This window comes from Cavia porcellus, unplaced genomic scaffold (assembly GCF_034190915.1).
Source record: "Cavia porcellus strain 051 isolate PalLab524CR breed Dunkin Hartley unplaced genomic scaffold, mCavPor4.1 scaffold_17, whole genome shotgun sequence".
Taxonomy (NCBI): Eukaryota; Metazoa; Chordata; class Mammalia; order Rodentia; family Caviidae; genus Cavia; species Cavia porcellus.
In genome coordinates this window covers 25,805,657-25,822,984 of record NW_026947500.1, presented here as the reverse complement: position 1 = coordinate 25,822,984, position 17,328 = coordinate 25,805,657, and the positions used below count along the sequence as shown (strand labels likewise).

At 49.4% G+C, this 17,328-nt stretch overlaps 1 protein-coding gene across 6 annotated transcripts in view; it reads right to left on the bottom strand.

The window, feature by feature from the left end:
• Positions 1–8,106: 8,106 nt before the first annotated feature.
• Positions 8,107–17,328, bottom strand: part of Kdm2a (lysine demethylase 2A) — a 118,486-nt gene continuing 109,264 nt past the window's right edge. For all 6 annotated transcript variants that reach the window (XM_013150811.3, XM_063227593.1, XM_063227595.1 and 3 more), the window contains 5 exons: positions 15,180–15,889; positions 13,038–13,201; positions 12,386–12,544; positions 11,592–11,807; positions 8,107–11,192 (listed from right to left, as the gene is read on the bottom strand). In XM_013150811.3, coding sequence (XP_013006265.2) covers positions 11,011–11,192; positions 11,592–11,807; positions 12,386–12,544; positions 13,038–13,201; positions 15,180–15,889 — 1,431 coding nt within the window. In that variant the 3' untranslated portion in view covers positions 8,107–11,010. The remainder of the gene's footprint in view (positions 11,193–11,591; positions 11,808–12,385; positions 12,545–13,037; positions 13,202–15,179; positions 15,890–17,328) is intronic.

Here is a 17,328-nt window from a genome sequence, read left to right as displayed (position 1 = left end):
CCGCCTGCAGCGCGCAGCGCCAGCGATCCGGCGAGGGGACTAGCTGGGCGGGCGGCGCTGGCGAGCAGCGGCGCCCCCTGGAGGCCGCGCGGGCGGGGCCGGAGCACCGGCAGGCGGAACTCAGACCGACCTAGATGTGAGAGCCTAATCCAGACCCTAATCATAACCTCGGTTGTCCACCCTGCACCTAGAACGCGACAGGAGTCCTGGGTTGAAGACGCCCCTAGACCCACATTGTAGCCACGACCTCGAGTCACGTCTCTGGATCCCAGGCTCCTGAGCCAACACTAGCCGTGGATCCAACGGATCCTGGACACTGACCAATAGCCCTAGACTCAAACTTCAGAATATGATTCTGGAACTTGACTCTGAGTCTCTGGCTATAACCCTCTGACTCCCTGAGCTTGCACACCACTATTCACCCACAACCTGACGCCACTCCTGGGATAAAGATCCTGACTTCAGACACCAAATAGGACCTTAAACTGAGACCTCGGACCTCGGACCGCAGACTATGACTGTGACCTCTAATCACAGCTCCGAGCCCTTACCCAGACTTCACACTGACCCCAGGCCTCCAACAGGCCAAAACCTTGATCTCATCCTAGTTACTAACCCAGCTTTTTCCAATCCCAGACCCAATACCATAACACGGACCTAGAGTTTTCAAAAGGTCCCTGACCTGGACTTGGAGCATCAACATCCAGAACTTTGAACATCTAGCCTGGGACACAGAACAGATCATGATGCAAGAACCTGGGACCTGACAAGTGCCTTCAGACTACAATGTACCCCATCCCTACTGCCTCCCCTTATGCTCCAGGCCCATCCTGGCTGTAGGGCTCCCAATCTGGACCAACATCCTTGGCCAGCATGCTCACCTCAGCTTTCTTCCCTGCACCCTGTCCCATCCAAAAGCTTACTCTTGATGGTTTCACAGTGTGGGGGACAAACCTCTCTTAGGTGATTACAGGGGTCCAGTATTGCCAGGCAAGGAAAACTCACCCTACAGAGACCCCACCCAAAAAAGAACAAGCTGGGTATCTCAAGGCAACAGCCCCATCTGAACATGCTTCTTTCTGAGTACTTCTCTGCTTTCCAATATGGCAGAGCCCAACTTCCCTCAGCCCTAGATACAGAATTCAGTCCTCATGCTAGCTCATGGATCAGTATCCAGGACCATTTTGCAAGGCAGAGACTCCCCTGTGTGCTTCTAGGCTAGCTTCTCGAATCAACAGGGCAAATTCGAGATGCTGAGGTCTCCTCAGTAGGTGATACCACCACCTACCCAGCTAGCCAAATCAAAACCCCAGGCTTCTTCTTTGGGACTCTTTCTTCAACCTTCCCCCTTCTCTTGTTTATCACCACAGCTTGCTGTCTGGCCTCCTCAGAATCTTCTTGATCTATCCATGTCTCAAAATCATCATGGCCACTGCCCCAATTCAGAGATGCCATTCTAAATTGTAGATCTGATGTAAGCACTGCCTGTTTGGTACCAAGAACAGCTCACTAGGGCCTCTGTAACTGATACTGCCTGGTTCATCTCCTGCCTTGGGGTCTGCCAGAGGACCAGATTCAGGGAGACATTAGTAAGTGTGTGATGAATGAACCAATAAATGAATGAATATGTGACCAAGTGAACGAGCTCATGGAGCACTTAGAATTTGGGGCAGAAAAAAAAGATCAGATACCACAGCAAGAGGCGGCTAACCTCTTTGCCTCATTCCCTGCCCTGATTCTTTAGAAGTGTGAGCACAGCCATTATGTTAGCTTGGGTTTTCCTATTTTAAAAAAGTTCTGCCCAGTGAACTTCTCAGACCCTAGTCTTTGTATGGTTCAGAAATCCCAGCTATCCTGTTCCAGAAAGTGGCCCTCCCCACTTCCAGTATTTGGAAACCCAAGTGTGCCATTCCACCCAAAGCCTGACCCACAGCTCTGGCCAGGCCTGAAGCTGGGACTCTTTCTCCATCAGCCTGGTTTCTAGCCCTGTCTCTTTTCAATTCCTGGGAGAGGAACTCCTGAAAGCCCTGGTTTTGAGAGTGAAAGGCCCTGACCTTGGGGAGACTGGTCTTTGGGATGGTGCTGCCCTCTGGTGGTCTGGGAAAGCCGACTGTAATCCTTTCAGGGCCGTTTCAGTGATTCCTTCTCTCACCAACCTCTTAGCAGGTGCCCCAGGCTGTGCTGGGCTCTGGCCAAGGTGCTAGAGCGCAAAGAGGAGAAGAGGCCCATCTCTGTCCAGCTGGCAGCCTATGACAAACCACTACTTGGCATCTCCACTGGCGACTAATAGGTGTTGCAAACTCAACATGGCCCACATGGAGCTCCTGCTCCCACCACCCAGCCCGTGTCCAACCTGCTCTTCTCTCCCCATTTCAGTTGCAGATCCTCCATTTTCCAAATCCTAGGAGTCCACTTCCATGCCTCTCTTCCTTCACCTGTCCTGGCCCCCAGAAATACACATCTGTTGTCATCAGTGCTACAGCTGTCTATCTCTCTATACCTGCCTCCTCCACGTGCTCTGCTGTAGCCTTGTCTCAGCCCCCACCTCTTGCCTGGATGCTTGCATCAGGCTCCTTCTGAGTTCCCTGTCCCCTTTGAGTAGAGCTTTCCCAGGTCTGAATTAATCTCAACTCCAGTGATGGTCCCTGCCCCTGAGCTTAGGATGAGCTACAGCCTTCTTCCTGCCTAAAGACCTGACAGCCTAGCCCTGCTCACCACTAATTCAGCACCTTCTGCCCATCTGGCTCCAGTCTCCCTGGCCTTCTGCCACTAGAATTAGCCCAGTCCAGTTCCACCCCTGCACCTTGCACAGTTCTTACCTAGCCTGCCCACCTCCTCTGTTCCGTATGGCAGGTTCTTTTTTTTTTTTTTTTTTGTCTTTTTCCTTTTTATTGGTACCAGGGATCGAACTCACGACTGCCTGCTTGCAAGGCAGGCGCTTATGCCACTGAGCTAAATCTCCAGCCCCGGCAGGTTCTTGCTCATCCTGCTTATAGGGCTCTTCCTTGATGTCCCTGTTTGTCACCAAGAATGAAGACATCCCCAGAATGAGACCTGCGCAAAGTTAGGAATGTAAAGAGAAACAGGACTCCATGATGGCCCAGACTGGTGGGGAAGAAGAGCTTTAAACATTCGTCTCCAACCAAGATGGCAAGCACCACATTGCAGGAGGTGGAACCACTCAGGAAAGGTCAGGGGGAGGGTGGGCAGACTGGACCAAGTCTTGATTGTGACTTAGTGTGCTTGTGACTGTGAAGACTGCCTCCCACCAAGGCCCAGGAGTGCCAGCTGTCTCCTCTCTCCATCCTGGGCTTTGAAGAGCAGGAGGGTGGCTTGGGTGTCCCCAGCCACATGCCAGCCTGACTTGAAGAAACTCTTGCTTCACATGGTCAGCGTTTCACCTCCCTGCCACCGGTGTCCAGACATCAGTGACCTCTGGCTGGGCCACTGGGAGTTCCTTTATTCACTCATTGATTAGATGCTTCTTGGGCTCCTTTCAAGTGCCAGACACTTGGCCTTGGGATCCAACACAGGAAGAGACAGACATGAACTCATAGGCAAACTAGGCATAAAAACGACTGCTGACATTTATCGAGTTCTCACTGTGTGCGGGTCGCTGGCCTGCAGCCCAACCGACCTCCTTTAATGCTCCAAACAGTCCCAAAAGTAGGTAGAAGAGCCAAAAGAAGCCTCAGGTGAAATCAGGTTAGCTTCTGATGAAGGGTATTTTCCGAGAGAACCAAGTGAGTTATGGGTAAGCTAAGAGTTTTCCAGGCCTGTGAAACAGCCAATGAGGAGGAGGCTCTGGGGAGAAAAGGGGCCTAGGAATCTAGGAGGCTCCCATATCTTCTCCGCCTGGGACCTTAGCTCCTTCGTGTCCTGTTCGGACCTGTCTGGGTTTCTGGATCCTTGCTTTCGCCGCTCGAGAGCAGCGCCTCCTGGAGGACACTCAGGAGGTCTCGCAGCCCGCATAGCCGCGGACGCGCGCTCCTCTTCCGCCTTCCAGCCTGGGCGCGGACGTGGGCCCCCAGGCTCCCAGATCCCGCCCACCCCAGACCTGTGCCCAGTGCGCATGTGTCCTGGCGCCTTCCGCTCAGCCTAATCCCGGAGCCCGCTGGGTTCTCAGCTGTCGCTTTGCGCCTCGGAGCTCGCTACCCGCCTGTGAGTTTCCGGCTCACGGTCTCGTAGTCCCCACGCCGTAGTTACTGGTACTCACTGTGTGTGTGTGTGTGTGTGTGTGTGTGTGTGTGTGTGTGTGTGTGTGTGTGTGTGTGTGTGTGTGTGTGTGTGTGTGTGTGTGGCGGGGAGAGATGGAGGAGATGGAAAGGACGACGTCTGGTCGGATCTCAGCGCCGTCCCCACGCCGTAGTTACTGGTACTCACTGTGTGTGTGTGTGTGTGTGTGTGTGTGTGTGTGTGTGTGTGTGTGTGTGTGTGTGTGTGTGTGTGTGTGTGTGTGTGTGTGTGTGTGTGGCGGGGAGAGATGGAGGAGATGGAAAGGACGACGTCTGGTCGGATCTCAGCGCCGCCTTGTGCTAAGCTGCTGAAATGCCTTAGACGAGTTAACTTCTCTTTAAGTCTGGTCTGGCTGGATTGTTTGGCAGATGAACAAAGACCGGGGGTGTGCAGCAGTGGGCTTGGTGAGAAGGCCTCCTGAGCAGCCAGTGTCATGCTGGAGCATCTTGGGTAGCCCTTACTTGTGTCTTCCCTGGCGGATCTCTCAAGATTTTTGATTTCCCTCCTTCTACTCCTCTTTTTGCGTTTAAACTTCCCTGGGTCTTTCGGGGTGCAGCCTCTCCTTGTCCCTCTGTGTGTTGTGCTAGCTCCCACAGGGCGCACTTTGGGGTCAGCAGCCGGAGCTTTGAAGGGGAATCAACAGGGAAGGGGTAGCAGATGCTAGGCCACAGTCTGGGGTAAGAGGGTCAAACCAAGTGTCCCATAGCGTGTTGATGCCTGTGTTGGCTCCGACATTTCTTCCCTGGCCTGGGCTCTCAGAGCTGAAGCCTAAAAGGTAGTGAGAGGAAGACACTGCTTCATCATTTGCAGGTGCTAGTGCAAAACAAAAACCCCTGGCCCCTTTTTTAAAAATTAAGAGTTTTAGAATAGAATAAAGCATGAAACTTAAGTTTGAGCCCTTCGGCATGCCAAACCCTGTGTGACTATTGCACAGGGCACTGTCTACCAAGTTGGACCTGCCAGTCACCCGCCTCCATATATATCTTTTGCTGTAATCAGGATCAAGACATTTGGGTATATCCCCACTCCTGGGCAGGAGCCAAGGTTATCCTGGCCTCAAGGCGATTGGAAGTGCTTTGGGGTATAGAGTGGGGAAGCCCTTCATCTGGAATACTCAGCAGGGGATGGCAGCCTGCAGAGTCCCAGCTCTGCCACCAGCTTCAGATCCATCACACTTCACCTTCTGAAGCTTAGCTTTGTCACCTGTAGGATGAGGACAGCTGCCTTATAGGGTGGGGGGCATGAGTAGGATATGACATCACATGTATACAGAGAGGCTGGGGAGCCAGACTCTGGGTTTAACTGACCAAGTCACTTTGGGGCTAACGGTTCAGTGTCTGTAGCTCAGTTTCTCAACTGGCAGAGAGTAGCGTTGCTGTGAGAATGCTGTGAGTTACTACCTGTGAGTTGCTGAGAACTGTGGCTACCACTTAGGCCCAGCAGATATCAGCTGTTGTCACTGTGTTGCCCATGAGCCAGTCATGGTGGCGCATGTCTGTAATCCCAGCACTCAGAGGTTGAGGCAAGGGCTGGGAATGTAGCTCAGCGGTACAGTGCCTGACTGGGCTTCATAGTGGATTCAAGGCCAGTGTGAACTATATAGCGAGACCCTGTCTTAAAAAAAAAAAAAATCAAAACTATGTTGCCTATGAAAGACAGAGTGTTCAGATTTTTTGTTTTTGGTAGTACCAGGGATCAAACTCATGACCTCATGCTTGCCAGGCAGGCACTTAGGTCACTGAGCTGAGTGTTCACATTTGAAGTGAGAAGTTGTGTGGGTGACATAAAACACCCACTAACATGAAACAGTGTACACCTGGGGACTACATAGGTGCTCAATTCAAGGCCCCTTAGGTGGAGACACTCACTTTGTGTGTCAGCCATGGTACATCCTAATTTACAGGTACTGAGGGCGAGTTTAATGTATTCTAAGTTTAGATATCCCTGGAGGGTTATTGAAGATTTTTGTGTATGCCTGAGAAAGATTAATTCCTTGCTGAATGCTAGTTAGATAAGAAATGGGCTTTAGGTAGGTGTAGTGAGGCATGCCTGTTATTCTAGCACTCTGGGAGACTGAGAAAGAGGACTGCAAGTTTGAACCCACATTGGGCAACTTACTGAGACCTGGTCTCAAAATAATAGCTCTGTGGGGATGCAGTTCAGTGTAAATGCCTTGGGTTCAATTATCAATACTGGAAAAAAGAGAAAAAAGATTCCCTTCCAATGCCAAAATAGAGGCAAGTAGTATCCATACAAGCTAAAAGGAAAGACAGGTACAGTGGCATACTCCTGTAATCCTGGATACTTGGGAGGCTGAGACAGGAGGTTGAAGGCCAGCTCGGGAGTGGGGAAGATACAGGTTAGTGATGAAAAGGTGAGTTAATGTGGAGGTAAGACCTCTGAGTGAGCTGCTGCAAACACTTGTTCAGTGGCTCCTGGGCTTATTACGTGTCAAGCTCTGTTTAGGAGCCAGGCATGAATGAGTGGCACAGACTCAGCTGTGTCCTATGAAGTTTCTAGTCCAGGTAGGGACACTGACCTGAGAGGACTCCAGCAGACACTGGGAACACCCATTCCAGTCTTCAGCAGTGTGGGCTGACTTCCCAGAGGAAGTCACATGTATATTGGGGAAGGTTTAACATACATAAGGAACAGAACGAGCATAAGCCCAGAGATGGCAGAACAGGTTAGCTGTCAGGAGAAAGGAGCAGGAGGTTCAAAGGTGAGTGTCTAAAAGCTTGACAGCCCCATGGGCCACACTGAGACTTTATATACTGAAGTTTTCAGCAAGGAAGACAACTCAAATTTTATCTTCCAAGAGGTGTTCTGGCTGCCAATGTGGAGATGGGTTGGACCGGAAAGTGGGAGACTCCTTAAAAGTTGTTGCTATAGTTGAGGTGGCATGAACTAGGGTGACAGAGATGAGAATAAAAGGAGGCTGAGGGTTTGAGATACTGGGTTTGATTCTTCCTTTCATGGTAACATCGAAACAAGGCTACATCCATATCCATCCTCAGGAAACCAACATCAGCTCAGCCCTCATCAGTGTAGGGGAGTAGGATTAACAGGGAGCTCCTGCTCAAGAATCCCTAGGTAGGACTCTGGTCCTCTTGGGATGTGGTACCTGGGTAAGGAGCACCTACTAAATTCTCAGGCAGCACTTAAGCATTTAGAGGCTGGAAGCTAAGTTAACATGCCAAGTGACAAACCATCATAGGGACGAGGTGGGGGGAAATGCCTATCGTGACCTACCTGGTTTAGAGCAGGGACTGCTTTCAGGGAGGAGCTTGACCTTGACATTGGGTGATGACTTGGTGGTGGTGGGGGTGAGGATCAGAAATAACTGGCCCATTCCCAGGAGAGCAACTCTAGGATCCCTTCCAGCTCTCACAAATGACTAGAGTACTGCCTTTTTTGGGGGGTGAAGTAGGATGGGTCAGTTAATCTCAATATTGAACCCCTTAGAAAGTTTCTGATGCCAGGAGTGGTGTAACATGACTGAAAGCTCTCAGGCTGATCCCAGGTTTGAAGCCAGCCTGGCAACTTAGTGAAATCTGGTCTCAGAAAATCAAGTTTGCCTTGAAGCACATGGTGGTGCTGGAAGCACGTTAGCACCTTTTGGTGCTACAGCATGGGAAGTACCCAGGAACCTCAGATGGCCTGGGGGCCAGAGTCTTGTTCCCCGCTTTTGCTGAGCCATGAACTCCAGGCCCAGACCGTGGGTGCCCCACCCTTGTGACCTTCCAACCACCCTCCCATGTGCACAGACACTAAAGCAGAAAGCTTTTGTTTTTAAAGGCTTTTTATTTAAAAACAAAAACAAAACAAAACAAAAAAAAACCAAATCAAAATACTTTCCATTGGAGGCTATTTTTTGTCTTTTAAAAATTTTATTACACAAATATCTCCCATTTCCATATGTCAGAGTAAAGATGTTCTTGTTCTTTCTAAAACCAATAGTGGAGAACTTTTAGAAAACAAAACAAAGTCCAACTAGCTTCCCTCCTTCCCTGGCCCAAAATAACCCTATTGTGTCAAGTGAGATAGCGTTAAGACTCACCCCCATAATGCTTACATTTAATTTAAAATTTTTAGCACAACATTGGAGATTGACTCTAAATCAGCAACAAAAAATATATATTTACAATATTTTCCCATAAAACAAAAAACACAATGAAATTCTTTTAAACATAGTGACTTTAGGAGTTTTATTTATGGAGCAATTATTTTTTTAATCACCAAGTGATTTTTATATTATATATATATTTATATATATATAAATTTTCTTCCTTTCCTTTGTGGTTTTTTGCCCCGATGCTTGGAAAGATGGAGGCAGAGGTCTGGTCCTGTGATCTGAGGAGGGTAGGTTCTCCTGGCAAGGCTGCAGCTAAAAGCAGATGCAGGAAGGTGATGGAACTCCCGGGTTCCTCTGTCCCCAAATAGATACTTTTCTCCTTGATGTGGACCAACCCTCACCTCTAAAAACCATTTTCTCCTCAGTGCCAATGAAAAGTAAAACCCAACAGGGGCACTGGTCCATTTGCTGCCATTGGGCTCCCTTTTCTGCTGACCAATTTGTGTGCACCGTAAAAATGCTTGTTTTTCCAAACCAAAATTCAAACATAAAAACCAAAACTCCAAACAAACTATCAGCTTGGAAATTTTTGTGGATGAAATGTCCCAAAGTCAGAGGCACTCTCCCGGCACAATCCCTGCTCTTGAAGGGGTCTCTCCACCTCCCCTTTTACAAAAAGACAATGTAACAGAACTTAATCTTCAGTATTTTCCACAGGAGCAACCGAGGGGGGGGGAGGCAGGAAGCTTCCAATTATGGGTTACTAACAATATTAATAAGGTTTTTGCTCAATACCCAGGGTTCTTTACAGGTAAGTTCCCCTAACTGAGGCACTCTGGAGTAAGTCACTGGCATTTCCTCAACATTTCAGCCCCAGACTTCTGGGGCCTAGAGACCAATGAAGGGGGAGAAGGTCACAGGAGCAGACTGCTGTTTTTAAGGTGCAGTCAAAAGAATCAGCAGAATGGAAGAAGGTACAGTGCCACCCCTTACCAGGACCCAGTTTCCTAAGAAGTTTAGTTAATGCCAGGGTGGATGGCAAAGAGGGGGGCCCTCTACCTCTATTGCTTTGGCAGTGGCAAAGGTGCAGCTGACGTCTCTCCTTAGGGTAGCGTCTCTCCTTAGGGTAGCTCATACTTCAGAGCCCTGGTGCCTTGCTCTGTCCCCTCCCCCCAGTAGGTTTAAGAGGAGGAAAGCCTGAGATTGGGCTACAGGAAAGGGACCGGAAGGGATGAGGCTGGAGAACAAGGAGGCGGGGCAAGGTTGTGCTATCAATCTCCTTAAAGATGGGGAGCAGAGTGCAAATTTGCGTCTGTCACTTAGAAGCTTTTGCCACAGGCTATTAAGCATCTCCTCACACACTTAAATACTGACCCCGAATAAATTCCGACCTTTATTTTCTTTCTTTCTTTTTTTTTAAAGTGCAGAAAGCTCTCTGCTGCCCTAGAGAGAGGATCTTTGGACAGACCGTTCAATGCAAAGTAAAAGGGGGCAGCTGATAGGGCTTGACAAAGGGTGGTGAAGTGGGAGACACTTCCTTCCCCCCTCTATACACACACACACACACACACACACACACACACACACACACACACACAGAGGCACATGCACACCCTCTTCCATGGCTATGGGCAGAGGGCAGGTGACTGGCTTCTAAGGACCCCTTGACCCTTGAAAGGCACCAGGTCAGTGAGCTGCTGGGGCAATGCACAGGCCTGGGCTCCTAGAGGCCACACTAAACCAGAGGCCTAGGGGCAGGTAGGGATTCAGCCAGTCCTCTGCTCTCCTCACCTGGCGGGGGAGAAAGGCTGCTCCCTCTGAGAACACGCATCCCAGGGAAGCCCTATTCAGGCAGGAAGGAGGACACGTGGAAAAGGGCAGTCAGTGGGAGGCAAGAGAGAGGGGAAACAAGGAGATGGTGCCTATCTCAGACTCTGCCTGGGTAGCAATGCAATGGGGGTGTTTCTGGGGTACAATTCCAGCTCTGAAGAGCATCAACCCCAATAAGTGCAACAAGGGCCTCAGAGAGACTAGTGGGAAAGTCAGGGGCTGGATGGAAGGGGATACACTGTATTACATGAATGAGCACGAACGCTGGACAGCATCAAGCTCAGGGAGAGGAAAGGAGGGTGAGCACAGACACGGGCACGAGGCTTTGGACATCAACAGCACCAGTGGGATCTGCTGGGCCTGGCATTCCTGGGGGTGCTGGCCCCTCCTGCAGAAGCTGGGAGAGTGTGACAGAGGAGAGACACGCACTGGACACCACGAGGAGAACCTGGCTGTGGAGGCAGGACTGTTTTCTTCCCTGGAGTCTGCTCTGAACCAGGCACTGCTGGGGCCACGGGTGGGAAGGGGGGTCCCAAGATCTGGCGCAGGTGAAGGTTGCACAAATCCCCTAGATGGTGAGCCCAGCCTCCTGGCAGGTGAGCAACTAAGCAGGCACCACGACAGCACAGCCTGTGCTTTCCTTTCCCTCACATCAACTGCTACTCCCTTTTCCTTGGGAGAGGAGCAAGGAGGTAAGCCTGGTGTTGTCCACCCTCTCTACCCCACCTGTGGGAGAAGGGCTCAAGGACAGAAGAGCAGAGAGGGAGTGTGACGCTGGCCTCAGAGCCCGTGCAGGGTCAGGGAGAGGCTCTCCTCAGCGGGGAGGCTAGGGAAGATCCATTTCCTGTTTAGTTCAGGCTAGGCGTGTCTTAGCTAATCTTCTGTATCAGCTTCTCATCAGACAGGCAGTAAAGGCTGTTGATGGACAAGTCTGAGATGAAGTGCTCGCAGGCTTTTCGAGTGATCTGCTTGCATCCTCGAAGGTCAATCAGGGTGACATTGGCAATGCGCCGTAGGTACATCAGGGTCTGGTCTGTCAGTTTATTGCAACCTGTAGGTGAAGTGGCCATGAAGTCACAGGTCACATACACACTGCCACAGATACCCTCCCTCACCATTGGTTCCCTAGCTGTGTTTCCCCAAAATGCTAAATAAACAAACAAACAAAACAAAAAAACCACTTAGTCTGTGACTACCTGCCTCAGAGACTAGACTTTCTCGCTGACTCACTCCCAGCACTATGGACATAAGTACACGAGCTGACCAAACTGCAGCTGGATGGTGGCCGTGCACAAGGACACCTTACATACTGTATAGTTCTCACCCCTCCCCAATAATTCAAATGAGCACAAATGGTTCAACTGACCCCCAGTCACTGGTTTACTGGTCAAGTTCTAGGGAGGGCTGAGACCTCCAGAGGCAGGGGTACCCGGCAGCAGCAGCAGCGTACCTGCCATATTGAGCTCTGTGAGGGAGTAACGAGTGGAAGACCCAACAGCAGTGAGAAGGTTGGAGGACTGATCTGTAAGATGGCTGCAGTGACTGAGGTCAAGTCGAGACAGGAGGGGCATGTGGCGAATGATGAGGCGAAGTGTGGCGTCTGTGATATCAAGGCCTGCCAGCCGGAAGTCAGTCATGTTTCGGAGCTTGCTGCGATTGTCCTGACCTGCATAGGCAAGAAAAAAAACCATGATCGAAACTTTTAATTCTCCAATACAGCTCCAAAGCTCCAGGCAGCATCAGCTACTTGCTGGCCAAGCCCCATTGATAGGGCTTAGAAGAATTGCCCACGCCCAGCCCTGCCGAGTAAGCAGCATGTGGGGGCAGTTTCTAGGAAACAAGACAAGTTTTCTTTCTTCCCAGAGCCAGATTCTGCCTCACGTGCATGGGTATGTATGGAATGCTCCTCCCCTACCCACAGCTCCAAGCTTTTCTAGGCTATCCTGGCAGCAGCTGTTGACATTCCATCTCAGCTACTAAGGTTTGAGAGACTTCCTCAGGCTCTTCCTCTCCAAGCCCCAAACTCCACTAACCCAGAGAGTGGACTCATTTTCTTCAGTTATTGGTAATTATCTCGCTTGTAAATAGGTAACCTGTATTTGTACACAGTCCATCTTTGTGTTCTCATTTTGCATTCTATTCTTCCACAACTTCAGTTTTGAGATTACCTCAGCTTTTGAGGATGAGATCTGTGGAAAACCAAAGCTTCAAGACAAGCACAGAAAAATAAGTTCCGGGGCATACCTGGTTTATCAGCTGATGGAGTAAGCAAGTCCCGAATTTGAGGGTCCTTAATTCCTACTGCCCACCGAAGATCAAGGGTCCTGAGAAGGGGGCAGCTGGAGGTGCTGAGGGCAGAGACTGCAGACCAGGAACAGCCAGCTAGGAGGAGGTCTTTCAGGCCTGCAATGAATAGAAACAGAGACAAGGAATATACTCTACTAACCCATTCAAAGTCTCAGCTGACAGCCAACCAGAATAAAGTGAATCGATTTCCAAGCTAATGGGAGAGAAGAACTATGTGCTTTTCTAATAATCAAGCTCGAAGATGTCTATGATACCCTATGTTGTATCTAGGCTTTGTTGTTAAACCAATTGCTTAGCTCCTGCTAGAGCAATGAAGAATGAGTGAGATCTCAAAAAAATGTTCAATGGCTTACAAGGTGCTGCTGATCAAGGCACACCTGATTCTAGTTTTCCCTTCAGTGGCTGTGCTGAGGAGACCTGCAGGGCTGATAGCAGAACCTAAGCCCATTCTTTACTCTCTAGTGCAGTCACTGTGATGGCCCCAGGGACATCTCCTGGTAAGCAGAAAGGCAACAATGGCTTGCGATTGCTGACCTAAATGGTCCTGAAGTACCTGTAAGAAGCACTGCCAACAGCATAGCTCACTTACCTGGCAGCCTATTGACCAGCCATGTCAGCTGCTTTTTGGAGATGTTGGTCCAACTGAGGTCAAGGCTAACTGGTTGCCTCTTGATGATGCCACTGAGAGCCTGGGGTACAATGGCCTTACACCTACTCAAGTCAATTTTTGTCCAAAGTCTCTTGTCACAGCACCTGACAGAAGGGAAGAGAACTAGCTGTCATTAACTTAATATCCCTGTCAAGAGAGCTCCCATCAGACCACTGGAGGCTTTTAGAAAAAGCAGAATACTTTGAGGGTCACTTCCCTATATTCTTAGGAGTACCAAGGATCCCACCCTGAGATTCTGTGCCTCAGTACTGACAAAACTTTCTTATCCTATAGCAACTAGACACTTTACAAACCTGTATGTTAAATAGTATTTAACTTAACAAGTTCACACTGACTTCCTCTGAAGAGGTCGGAAACACAAGTGTTATATATAAAGGAAACTTCAAATTGCTTGACTTCATACTGTCTGAAGGTACGTGGCTTGCTTCATCCTCTCCCTTGAGTAATAAATGGCTGCACAAGATTCAGGGTTCTACTATATACCTCTAAAATATGCCCCATTTTAAGTTCGTTACTGCCAAGGGCCCAAAGAGACTCCTTATCAGAACTTGAGCCTTCCCTCACCCTTCGGTTTATGAGGCAGTGCTGGCTTGACATTTTCTAGCCAGCCCAGTCCAGAACTGAGAGGAACAGTTTTCACTGCAACCTACAGATCCACAGGCCACAAACGACACTATAACGTGTAGGTTTCATTTAGTATTTTATAGTTTCTGCCTCGGAGCCCAGCTCAGAGTTTGGTTGACAGGGTGGGGAGACGGCGCACAATGAGTGTCTTGTGTGCCCTAGCCTAGAAACCAAGGGGTTGAGCCAGGGACGCCCACCAGCTCTACAAAGAAAAATATTAAGAGAATCTGGGCTGATCAAATGTTAATTCTGACTTGAGAAATATGAATGTGTTGGCAGAAAATAGGTCCTGAAAGACTTCTATGGCAAGAGCAAGCTGCTGGCTACAGAGCAAAGAGCAGGAGGGGTGTTCAAACCTGAGAACACTCTCCTAGAGGGCTCTCAAGAGTACACTGTTAGACCTGCTCCATAGAATCTGCAGTTTTTGTGTGTGTGCGCACGCATGTGTGGGTGCATGGCATGTAACTAATGAATAAGCGAGCGAGCCCAGGACTTTTACACTGAGCTACAGCTCAGCCCCTTTTTATTTTGACAGGGTCTCAGTAAGTCATTACACTGCAGGCTAGGCTAGGACTTAAAATACTCCTGTCTTAAGTCTCCCTTCAGTGCTGGGATGACAGGTATGCAATGCCACGCAGCCTTAGAATCCATGTTTTTAACAAGTTAACAGGGAAATGCCCATGGCAGGATGCCACATTTTGGGAACTACTATAACGGGGTGACCCAGATGTAAGGGATATATATCCTAGAGCTTCAGGTAAACCCACAATACCCAACAGAAAGCTCTTTGTTCATTACCACTATGGATTCTCCCCTCTAATTGTCTGTTCAATTTGAGAAACAACTGATCTCTTGAACAAGGAAAACTAAGTCTCAGAAAGCTTCACAAGTGGACCCTGCTTGATGGAGAAAGGAATCATGGTTTAGGGTGGGGGCGGGGGTGTAGAGAAGAAAAACTGGTAGATTATAAACTCCTCAAATTCACTTCGGAAAACATGCCTACTTCTCTGAGGGTATTTAAGTGTAGCTATCTGTGTCACCAAAACCAGAAGATGACTAGCACACTGGATTTTCAATCAGCGTATGTTAAGTGGAGCTGATGACCATGTGTGTGGTACGACTTTCAGCCTGTAAGGCTGAGAATTTAGCATACAGTGTACAAACCCATCTCCCAAATCAGATCCCTCTCCCAAACAATGAGAGTTGACGAACACAGAAGGGAGATGAGGCAAAGGTCAAATTCTCCTACATGACATCTTCGGACACAATAGGCCGTATCTTTAACAGAACCCACAGCCTGAAAACAAATGAGCCCACTGATTCCTTACAGATCCTCGAAGAGAAGCCTTCAAATGCTGAGGTACATTCTGTTCTGTTACACAAGACCTGCCACCTATTCCCAGACCCCTATTCTTAAGCCCTTGTATCCCTGCTCACCATTTATACCACGTCTTGCACACTCGCATACATTCACAAAGTTCTCTGCGGCTGAGGTAGCGGAAGACAGACATCCAGACCTCCCGCTGCATCCAGCTTTCGTCTCCATCCTGAGCCCAACTGCCCCGGCCATTCAGCCTGGACGCACCCCCCTCCTCTGCACTGTCATCTTCCTCCTCCTCCTCCTCTTCTTCCTCCTCTCCCCCCAGCCCCTCCTCATCCCCACGCTGGGGGGTTCGGGCTGGACAGTGCTGCACTAGCACGCGGGGGGAATGGCGAAGATTGGCAGAGGAGGCCGTGATGGCCTGCAGCTTGGGTACAATGGATGTCCCGTGGAGCTCTTTGGTGGGCCTCTGTAGCGTGACAGTGAGGTACGATCCCCGGATCTTGGCTTTCTCAACTTCAGACAGCTCCTTTTTGCCGCTGGGATTGTTCTCCTTTTCCCGTACCATGGTGCGCTCTGTGGCTTGCAGCCGTAGCAACTGCCGCCGTTTGAAGCGCTCATCGCGGCTGGCACTGTGGTGGTCGCTGGGGCCAGCCCCAGGGGATGACCGAGTCACCATACCCCGGGGGGAAGCGGGGTCGTGGATGAGCTGCAGCATGGAAGTGGGTGAATGGGGCGGGGGTGTGAGGGGCTCATCGCAGCTCCGCAGGGGCCGCAGGACTTTGGCTTGCACAGCTTCTTCATCACTCTCTTCCATTTTCCGCTTCTGCAAAATGCGCCCAGAAAAGCAACATCAGTGCTTCCTTTTCTCCAAATCCTCTAAACTGACAGGGTGAGCCTGAAAGAAGACTGGTCACTGCTACCAGAGGGGCTCATTTCCTCAGAGCCTGCAATTTAGACTCTGCAAAGATGCGCAACAGAGCTCATGCTACACCAGAGAACACTGATTGTGGAACAAAAATCATTAAATGGGTTACTTGGGAAACCCATTTCTGATAAAAAGGATGGCGGTTCAAGTACAGAGGAGTGAGACTCAAATCTGGGCTGCTTGATTCTATACCCAATGTTACTTATTTCTTGTCCCAACTTCTGGATCATTCCTTGGGAAAAATACTGTTTAAAGTCTACCACTGTATAACCCAACCATTTTAAAATCTTTCTTTTTTTTTTTTTGGTACTGGGGATCGAACTCATGACTTCACATTTGCCAGGCAGGCGCTTATGCCACTGAGCTACATCCCCAACCCCCAACATTTTAAATCTTCTCTCATTCAGCTCTTTTACTCAAGTGATATGTTTCTTATTAGTAGTGGAAAAAATAACACTTGGATGATGAAGCAGGGACCAAGAACAGCAAAAGCCACCAACTTTTAGATTTTCAGCTCCCTAGCACTTCAGCTTGGCTTTCCCAGCTGCAGCCTTCTATTCCCCATGAGAGAGAGAAAGCAGAATGAGAACCTTGGTGAGAAATTGCACCACTGCCAAGGGATCTGCTTAAGACTATAGTAAGGAACTCCATACAGGGCCTCACCTCATCCTGTGACACCCTGCTCACCAGACAGTTGTCCTTTCCTGGAAACCACTTCGGCTACACTGTGACAAAATCCAGTCAATACTGCCAAGAGGAACTCTATCAGTAGTTTAAATTTTCCTTCGGAGATACTTTATGTCCCTAACCAACAGTCTTGGGCTATGTTCCCTTTTCTCTTCATACTCCTTCGTCACATGGTTGGGAGGGAATAACCATCTTCTAGGTGCTGGCTTTGACAACATACAGGTATTAAGAGAGTGATTGAAACCCAGCATCTATCAACCCCTCTGCTATGTCAGGGATGCCAACTCTCAACACTAGCAGTGAGGACAAATGTAAAGTCATACAGGGCCAAGAATTTGGAATAAGGAGAATTTTAGCACTGGTCAACTTGCAAAACCCTTGCCCTCAAAGACATTTAAACTGTAACTTTAGCTACCTCAATGCCCAAATGGAAGAAATAAACAAGCTAAGAAATTCCCTTATGACCCTTCCCTACTCTAGTGGAGGGGTCCCTAAAAGACTGATGCAAGGCCAGCTGCCTCCTCCCATATGTGCCCTTAGCATATGTGCCCTTGGCTTGCCAGCCTGAGTAACCAGAGCCCTTTTAGATATTACTGGCGACTAGAAGGCCAGCAATCTCCACTGCCTGGCCAAGGTCATGGAGCTGGTCC